The 10,726-nt window shown below is 45.4% G+C and overlaps 1 protein-coding gene across 1 annotated transcript in view; it reads right to left on the reverse strand.

The window, feature by feature from the left end:
- Positions 1-75: 75 nt before the first annotated feature.
- Positions 76-10,726, reverse strand: part of LOC106574480 (DIRAS family, GTP-binding RAS-like 1b) — a 13,540-nt gene continuing 2,889 nt past the window's right edge. The window contains exons 2-5 of the mRNA XM_045698953.2: positions 6,632-6,784; positions 5,989-6,159; positions 5,581-5,685; positions 76-5,291 (exon numbers count right to left, since the gene is read on the reverse strand). Of these exons, the coding sequence (XP_045554909.1) occupies positions 5,109-5,291; positions 5,581-5,685; positions 5,989-6,159; positions 6,632-6,769 (597 nt within the window). The 5' untranslated portion in view covers positions 6,770-6,784 and the 3' untranslated portion in view covers positions 76-5,108. The remainder of the gene's footprint in view (positions 5,292-5,580; positions 5,686-5,988; positions 6,160-6,631; positions 6,785-10,726) is intronic.

Here is a 10,726-nt window from a genome sequence, read left to right on the forward strand (position 1 = left end):
TTCTGTCATTTCACACACATTGTGAAAGGAAATATCACACAAAAGGCAGATTCTTAACTGTTGTTTTTATTAGGAAAATCCTTTTGCAGATTCGATATGATAATTTCGTCATATACATGATATCTTATAGTTAGGATGCATTGCCACAGTACATTATAGTAGGAAGACTATTGCTAGAATAAATAGCTAGAATAATTCTAATAATAACTATATTAAAAATAAAATAATAAAATGTCTATACATGATCATTATGTTAAAAAAAATGTCCAAACAAAAAACATGTTTACAAAAACAATAAGAGATTAAAAACAGTTACACTTTTCAAACCAAAGACATTATTAATGCAGAAGAATTATAATAATAAAATACAAATATGTTAATTTCACAGTTTGCGTCCTTATTGGTTCTCATGCTGGCTGGGAGGAACACTTATTGGGGCCATGCAGGGAGGGAAGGACAGAGATGGAGGTTAGTAGAACTACACTGCCCAGAAGTCATTGCACCCCTCAGAGGCCCGGTCCAGAAACAACTTGGAGGCACTTCCACGTTTTGTGTTTGGCAGAGCAGACAAGCGTAAACAATATGGTGGAAGTTCCCCAAAGCCTAATAGTTAACCTTGTCCTCTATCCAGTCCCTTCAGGTATTTGAACTGCTAGGGGCTAGGAGTTGTTTCTGGGCTGATAGTATGATCTAGGGGGATGCAAAAATTACAAACTGCATCCTTGGTAGGCTTGAGTTTATAGAACATGTTTCTGATTAACTACACTCAATGAACTACTCTTCCCATAGTCCTTTGTGCCACTTCTCTTCTGCAACATGATCATTGCCCATTTTCCAGCTACATGACTTTCTGATAACACACATCAGTGAAAGGCTGTAGGGTCTTTTTCAGGTAGAAACTACGTAGAACAGACAACTATCTGGCTTGTATAATCTATTCTAGAATCATATCAGCTCTGTTCTGTGTGTTTCTATCTTGGTTTTGATTCAGCCATACAGCAGCCTCTTTGTCCATTCATGAGTCATTATAGGAATGCTCTCTGAACCCATTCCTAACTTGACATACAACAAAATCAGACTTTCACGTAAATCATGTTATTGATATATTTGTGAGGAAAGTCTAGTTTTGTGTGTGGATCTCAAGACAGGATCCAGCACTCTAAACTACACACGCGAAAAAAGAAACCCTCTCATTGGTTCATTTCTGGAGGACTCTGCCCATTTGGGCTCTGGCCAGTCCCCCAGGTGTTCAACCAATGAGGTGAGAGATCTTCCTCAGGGCCCATCCCTTCTCTGATTATAATAACGTTCTGTGGAATCACAGTTGGCAGCTCTATCTTTTCACTCCTAAGAGAACCACACTACCCACAATCCTTTGAGGAGGGCAAAGGGGGCCATGATGTCTCCATTCCCTAACATTTCTAAATCCTCTATCCACCTCCAGCTATATCACTCTAATTGCTATTTACAGCTATCTACAGATGTGGAGTGAAGGGAAGTGGTAAAACTAATAGGAACCGTACAACAGACGGGTTACAGGGTGACACAGTAGTGCAGAAAAAGAGACAATGTGCAAACCTCACGACACCCTATTCCCTATGTAGTGCACTACTTTTGACCAGAATCACATCGGGGGATAGGGTGCCGCATGAGACGCAGATAATGAGGTTTCTGTGGCACAGAGGACTGCTCGCTGTCTGCTTGGTGTGTACTGTGTACAGTACGTGTGTGTATGTGTGTGTGTGTGCATGAGCCTGAGCAGTGTGACTCATGCAGAACGTGTGGGTCATCTCCACAAGGAACCTCTGACAGACACTTCATAAAACCACATTAACACACACACTGAATATTGTGGGAGGATAGGGTAAAGGTGTCTGTGCTGATTCAAACTAACACTATTGAGTGCACTGTACACACACACACACACACACACACACACACACACACACACACACACACACACACACACACACACACACACACACACACACACACACACACACACACACACACACACACACACACACTAGTTTGATACTATTTGATGTAGAACATTTCACATAATTCATTAAAATGTGGGTTATGTCAATCTGATCTGAATAATAGATGACTGTATACTATATTATAGTTCTAGTGTAATACTGCACTATAACACTGTTTTCTAATCAGATACAGGACCTTTTCCTGAGCATGTGATCTGAACAACAACAACTCTGAGCCTTAGCTATAGCCTACAACTGGGGATCAGCGTTTTCCTGGTCAGGGCATGAGGTCAGGAAAACATTTGGGCCATAAATATAACACAGCACATAGCAACACAACGTACCTTCTCAATACCCTATACACAGTGGCCACCAGGGATGGGGACCTTCCTCTTTCTAATTCAGTCTATTCAATTTGCCCATTGTTTTTCAATGACAGATTTTTCCTTTCATGAACAGCATTTCAATGAATATTCTGAATTGAAAATGAACTCCAATCCCTGGTTGAAACTCTAATCAATTCCGTGCTTCTTTACTAGAGAGAGATATGAAGGGGTGTTTTCTACTTCTTTGGGTCCAACGGTGTTATTCCAGAAAGACAGTTTAGATCTGGGTTCCCTCACATAGTGTGTTCAAAATGGTACCCTATATAGTGAATTACTTTAGATCAGAGCATATGGGCTCTGGTCAAAAAGTAGTGCACTGTATAGGGAATAGGGTGCCATTTGCGATGCAGCTTAGCCTTTTGTCTGTTTCGTTACAATACCGTGCTATATAACCAATCCACAGCCTTATGGTGACCTTTACACACGTTTAAATACCGTACACTGTACACATTACAAGTCACCTGGAATAATAACTACTGGATAGCTCCTCCCTCCTTCCCCCACCTCTGTTCAAAATATATTGGCCGTTATTTATTCTGCAAGATAGATAACGGAACATGGTAAAACAAAAACAAAACGTCAATCAAATGATTGTGCTTTTAGCTCTCCTGTATAGTAAGAAGTAGGATGACTTTGTCCATAAATGCTGATCTAAGATCAGTTTTGCATTCCCCCCTAATGGTTAAAGTTATGATTTGGGGAGTAAGCTGATCCTAGATCTGCGCTTAGGGGCAACTTCCACCTGGAGTATATATTCTGTACTTTGACAAACAACCTTATTGCTTTACATAAACCAATAGAGGTGTTTGGGACAATAATATAATTACATTTACATAATAATATCACTCCTTTTTCATTTACATACTATGTAGGAATACACTTGGTGAATGACCACTGGTCTCCAAAAAGCGTGTATGTGTGCATTTATCTTTGTGTGTGTGACATTAAGTGCAATGTGATGGTATTTGCATGGCATAAAACTAATCGAGTGTCTTTCCTCCGTCGAGCAGAGTCGTCACTCCATCCTGTCTGTGCTTCTCTGTGTATGAAGAGGATTCAGCTGCTTGGCATGGGAAACACAAGGCCAACAGAAAGGCTCCTCACATGAAACAACAAGGGCCAAAGCCAACCGACGCAAACATTCCCAGTGACATCATCCGCAGTAGTCCCAGTCCAAATCCCACAACAAACTTTTCTAATACCTCTTCACATGTTCCAAGTCCACTCCATCATCCATCCAACCAAAGTCCAACTACCAAGTGTCCCAGGGAGACTTCTTAACATTTCAGTCCAACTACCAAGTGTCCCAGGCAGACTTCTTAACATTTCAGTCCAACTACCAAGTGTCCCAGGTAGACTTCTTAACATTTCAGTCCAACTACCAAGTGTCCCAGGCAGACTTCTTAACATTTCAGTCCAACTACCAAGTGTCCCAGGCAGACTTCTTAACATTTCAGTCCAACTACCAAGTGTCCCAGGCAGACTTCTTAACATTTCAATCCAACTACCAAGTGTCCCAGGCAGACTTAATATTTCAGTCCAACTACCAAGTGTCCCAGGCAGACTTCTTAACATTTCAATCCAACTACCAAGTGTCCCAGGCAGACTTCTTAACATTTCAATCCAACTACCAAGTGTCCCAGGCAGACTTCTTAACATTTCAGTCCAACTACCAAGTGTCCCAGGCAGACTTCTTAATATTTCAGTCCAACTACCAAGTGTCTCAGGCAGACTTCTTAACATTTCAGTCCAACTACCAAGTGTCTCAGGCAGACTTCTTAACATTTCAGTCCAACTACCAAGTGTCTCAGGCAGACTTCTTAACATTTCAGTCCAACTACCAAGTGTCCCAGGCAGACTTCTTAATATTTCAGTCCAACTACCAAGTGTCCCAGGCAGACTTCTTAACATTTCAGTCCAACTACCAAGTGTCCCAGGCAGACTTCTTAACATTTCAGTCCAACTACCAAGTGTCCCAGGCAGACTTCTTAACATTTCAGTCCAACTACCAAGTGTCCCAGGCAGACTTCTTAACATTTCAGTCCAACTACCAAGTGTCCCAGGCAGACTTCTTATTAACATTTCAGTCCAACTACCACATCTTTCTTTCCCGGGTTCTGTTTCCTCGGATTCCAGGTCAGACGTGAACCACGGTCCTTCCCTTGTTTTAACACTGAGCTAAAGTCTTGATCTCACAAGTTCAACGTTTCTCCAGTTCAAATAATGATTTAGAAGCCATTTTGAATGACGAGTTAAGAGGATTCTCCACTTTGCACGATGACAGTTAGACACGGCTAGGGGGTAATACTGTCTGTATCTTTCAGAGGTGCTAGAGAGGGAGGCCATGTATACATAGGATATGTACGTTATGTTGGAGTGTCCCTAGTGTAACATCTAGTGACCTCGCCAAGAGGTTGGGACCTCACGGCGTAATGGCTGAGGTGTTGGACTGATGCAGACAGATGCAGGGTTGCGGGTTGGAGTCGTGTTCAGAATACCCCCCAAATCTTTTCACTACAGTGGGACTGTATGGAGGCTTAGGACCCTGGTCAGGCAGACAGGAAAAGAGAGAGGAGGATACTGAGAGGGAGAGGTATAGAACCCACCAGTGGTCCTCTCTTCACTCTCTTCTCTTTCTCTCCCTCTCCCATTCCTTCTCTTCTATCCTCACACTTTCTGTCTTCCTTGTTACCTCCCTTCCTTCCTTCTCTCCTCTCCATCCCTCTCTCCCTCCTCCTCTCTACATCACACTACATTTTCCCTTCAGTCTCTCGGCTCTGGACTGTTTTCCGGACCGTTTCCCGTCGATGTTGAGACTCATGTTTCTCTTCTTGTCCAGGTTGAGCAGCTCCTGGAACAGCTCGGTCACGTTGTGGTTGGTCTTTGCTGACGTCTCCATGAACGCACACTTCCACGTGGTCGCCTTGAAGACCACACAGTAGGATTATTAATAGTATTCATTTTATTATTGTTATTAACAGGAGAAAGTAGAAAGGGAATTCGCTTCACAGTAATCGGCCCAACAATACCAGACCTGGGTAAAATATACATATCAACTACTTTAAGGTGGGCTTTATTTAACTTGGTGTTTGCACTTTTGGCACTATTCCAAACTGAATCAATATTTTAAAGTATTTGACATTATGTAGGCCTATTGAACCAAGGACTGAAAAATACATTTTTTTAACATTTCAGATGTCAACGTTACAGACCTGTGCCTCTCCATCTTTAGTCTCCACCTCTCTCTGGGTCTCATCACTCTTGTTGCCCACCAACATGATGGGGATGGCCTCTATGTTCCCCTTTATGGCTATCACCTGGAGAACAGAAGGAGAGATTACAACACACAGTCACCCACAGTCACACACAGTCACCCACAGTCACACACAGTCACCCACAGTCACCCACAGTCACACACAGTCACCCACAGTCACACACAGTCACACACAGTCACCCACAGTCACACACAGTCACCCACAGTCACCCACAGTCACACACAGTCACCCACAGTCACACACAGTCACACACAGTCACCCACAGTCACACACAGTCACACACAGTCACACACAGTCACCCACAGTCACCCACAGTCACCCACAGTCACCCACAGTCACACAGACCTGTTGGTAGATAGGTTTCAGTTCTTCCAGTGACTGTTTGCTGGTTACAGAGTAGACCAGTATGAAGGCATGTCCTTTAGATATGGACAGCCTCTGCATGGCAGGGAACTGGTGACTGCCTGTTGTATCAGTTATCTGGAGAGTACACACACTCTTATCACAGCTGATCACCTGTAGACACACACACACACACACACAATTACTATCATTAGGATATTACATCATTATTCATTGAAAAACATTGCTTATACTCAATGCTCTTTTGATCACTAAGTTGTATCATTTGACTTGGTGCATCAGATCAGTGGATAAAATAGCCCTCTGGACACACTATATATGGTCTATGCATCAGATAAAGCAGTTGGCCTACTGCCCATCCCTGATTACCTGTCAATGCATCGCTTTGTCTGAAACAGCACCCTATTCTCTGAAGTGCACTATGTTCAGGCCATGGTCAAAGTAGTGGACTAAACAGGGATTAGGGTGCCATTCCAGACGCAGCCTCTGTCTTCCTTCCTCTCCTCCACCTCCTCTCCCTGTCTCACCTGTCGATAGGTGTCCTCCACAGTGGGAATATAGGTGTCCCTGTCTCACCTGTCGATAGGTGTCCTCCACAGTGGGAATATAGGTGTCCCTGTCTCACCTGTCGATAGGTGTCCTCCACAGTGGGAATATAGGTGTCCCTGAAGGTGCCTTTAACGAAGCGTAGGACCAGGGAGCTCTTCCCCACTCCCCCCGCTCCAAACACCACCACCCTGTAGTCATTACTCTGCTCAGGCATGCTGCCCCCTACTGCCTGGACACAGTATTACAACACAAGAGAGAGAGAGGTAGAGAGAGAGAGGTAGAGAGAGAGAGAGAACGAGAGAGAGAACGAGAGAGAGAACGAGAGAGAGAACGAGAGAGAGAGAGAACGAGAGAGAGAGAACGAGAGAATGAGAGAGAGAGAAAGAGAGAGAGAGAAAGAAAGAGAGAGAGCGAACGAGAGAGAGCAAACGAGAGAGAGAGAGAAAGAGAGAGAGAGAACGAGAGAGAGAGAATTGCAGTTATTTTGTGGAGGTCATAAAACAGAGGTTAGAGGTAAAAGGTGAAACAAAGTCCTGTACTGACTCCAGGTAGAAACAGCCACATGTACTGACCACAGGTAGAGACAGCCACATGTACTGACTCCAGGTAGAGACAGCCACACGTACTGACTCCAGGTAGAGACAGCCACATGTACTGACTCCAGGTAGAGACAGCCACATGTACTGACTCCAGGTAGAAACAGCCACATGTACTGACTCCAGGTAGAAACAGCCACATGTACTGACTCCAGGTAGAGACAGCCACATGTACTGACTCCAGGTAGAGACAGCCACATGTACTGACTCCAGGTAGAGACAGCCACATGTACTGACTCCAGGTAGAGACAGCCACATGTACTGACTCCAGGTAGAGACAGCCACATGTACTGACCCCAGGTAGAGACAGCCACATGTACTGACCACAGGTAGAAACAGCCACATGTACTGACCACAGGTAGAAACAGCCACACGTACTGACCACAGGTAGAAACAGCCACACGTACTGACTCCAGGTAGAGACAGCCACATGTACTGACTCCAGGTAGAGACAGCCACATGTACTGACTCCAGGTAGAGACAGCCACATGTACTGACTCCAGGTAGAGACAGCCACATGTACTGACTCCAGGTAGAGACAGCCACATGTACTGACTCCAGGTAGAGACAGCCACACGTACTGACTCCAGGTAGAGACAGCCACACGTACTGACTCCAGGTAGAGACAGCCACATGTACTGACTCCAGGTAGAGACAGCCACATGTACTGACTCCAGGTAGAGACAGCCACATGTACTGACTGCAGGTAGAGACAGCCACATGTACTGACTCCAGGTAGAGACAGCCACACGTACTGACTCCAGGTAGAGACAGCCACATGTACTGACTCCAGGTAGAAACAGCCACATGTACTGACTCCAGGTAGAGACAGCCACATGTACTGACTCCAGGTAGAGACAGCCACATGTACTGACTCCAGGTAGAGACAGCCACATGTACTGACTCCAGGTAGAGACAGCCACATGTACTGACTCCAGGTAGAGACAGCCACATGTACTGACTCCAGGTAGAGACAGCCACATGTACTGACTCCAGGTAGAGACAGCCACATGTACTGACTCCAGGTAGAGACAGCCACATGTACTGACTCACAGGTAGAGACAGCCACATGTACTGACCCCAGGTAGAGACAGCCACATGTACTGACCACAGGTAGAGACAGCCACATGTACTGACTCCAGGTAGAGACAGCCACATGTACTGACTCCAGGTAGAGACAGCCACATGTACTGACTCCAGGTAGAGACAGCCACATGTACTGACTCCAGGTAGAGACAGCCACATGTACTGACTCCAGGTAGAGACAGCCACATGTACTGACTCCAGGTAGAGACAGCCACACGTACTGACTCCAGGTAGAGACAGCCACATGTACTGACTCCAGGTAGAGACAGCCACATGTACTGACTCCAGGTAGAGACAGCCACATGTACTGACTCCAGGTAGAGACAGCCACATGTACTGACTCCAGGTAGAGACAGCCACATGTACTGACTCCAGGTAGAGACAGCCACACGTACTGACTCCAGGTAGAGACAGCCACATGTACTGACCCCAGGTAGAGACAGCCACATGTACTGACTCCAGGTAGAGACAGCCACATGTACTGACCCCAGGTAGAGACAGCCACATGTACTGACTCCAGGTAGAGACAGCCACATGTACTGACTCCAGGTAGAGACAGCCACATGTACTGACTCCAGGTAGAGACAGCCACATGTACTGACTCCAGGTAGAGACAGCCACATGTACTGACTCCAGGTAGAGACAGCCACACGTACTGACTCCAGGTAGAGACAGCCACATGTACTGACCCCAGGTAGAGACAGCCACATGTACTGACCCCAGGTAGAGACAGCCACATGTACTGACTCCAGGTAGAGACAGCCACATGTACTGACCCCAGGTAGAGACAGCCACATGTACTGACTCCAGGTAGAGACAGCCACATGTACTGACTCCAGGTAGAGACAGCCACATGTACTGACTCCAGGTAGAGACAGCCACACGTACTGACTCCAGGTAGAGACAGCCACATGTACTGACCACAGGTAGAAACAGCCACACGTACTGATGAAACAAAAGCTTTGAACTACCGTTAACTTACCACAACTCATCTTTCTGTATCTGAACCTATTCCTCAAATACTATTCTGCATTCTTGGCAGTATGTGTGTGTGTGTATTATTGAACAGCTCTGGGGCTAAACACTGGTTATAAGGACCTCTAACACCAAATGACAACACTGGAATTACAATCCCACTTCAAACTAGAACAACACCACTAGGTGCAGACATGCTAATATTCATGGACCAATGTGGGAATTTCAGTCTAAAGGTCCCACACACACACACACACACACACACACACACACACACACACACACACACACACACACACACACACACACACACACACACACACACACACACACACACACACACACACACACACACACACACACACACACACACACCCTCTTCCGTCCTTGACACTAGGGCACAGAGATTGATGACACTCTTACCAAATGGGACTGTCTCACTCTGACCACCTTTCTTTCCTTCTCTGATGAATAGAGATGGAAGGATAGAGAGCTTTAATGAATGGTGTAAATGCATCTGGACCAGCCCAGCCAACTCTACATTAGGAGATCACTTTGGCACAGACCAATACTCCTCTACTCAGCATTTGTCCTTCTCTCTCTCCACCTCATCTCTCCTCTTCTCCAGAGTGTGTGTGTGTGTGGTGTGTGTGTGTGTGTGTGTGTGTGTGTGTGTGTGTGTGTGTGTGTGTGTGTGTGTGTGTGTCTGACAGTCTCAGTGGTTAGCTGCCTGAGAGACTGACTGTCTGTCTGTCACACACACACCTGTCAACTTTTTGTATATGTGCAAATGTGTGTGTCGCCCCTATGAATGAATGCAGTTCCACACACACCCTTGGCGTACTTCTGCTGGCAGATCTTATCACAGCTAGCAGAGGTGTGTGTGTCTGCAGCCAGGGGAAATACATACTGATACTCTGTGTACACATGAGTCCAGGCGTCTTCGATTCAATACCTCTCTCTCCACACACACACACACACACACACACACACACACACACACACACACACACACACACACACACACAGAATGGAACCAAACTCTGACTGGGTTTCTCCTGTTCACATCTAGTCACACACTGCTTCATCTGTTCTGTCTGTGGGTGTGCATGCCTGCGCGTGTCCGTGCATGTGTGTGATGGAGAGTGATGCAAACAGAGGAAATGAGCATTCAAATCTCGGTGTCCCGCATATATATTTCACATTAGAAAGCTTTGTTTGTAGAACATTTAAAACCACTTCTTAAGCTGTCTTCATCCCAGTTCTAGACAACAATCCCTTCATTCCATCACTCCAACAGATTTCTCTGACATTAAGATGGGCTTAGTGTGCGTGTGTGTGTTTCTATGTATATAAGTGTGTTTATGCATGTGTGTGTGTTACAGATTGCACTACAGGGGTCTAGTCTTAGCAGCTAATCATTGAGCTTAACCTCTCTGTTCTTCTGGACTGTCTGCATTGACCCAATTCCCAGGTCTTAACTTAGCAGCACACCTCCACACACACACACACAC

This window comes from Salmo salar, chromosome 17 (assembly GCF_965601325.2).
Source record: "Salmo salar chromosome 17, fSalSal1, whole genome shotgun sequence".
NCBI lineage: Eukaryota > Metazoa > Chordata > Actinopteri > Salmoniformes > Salmonidae > Salmo > Salmo salar.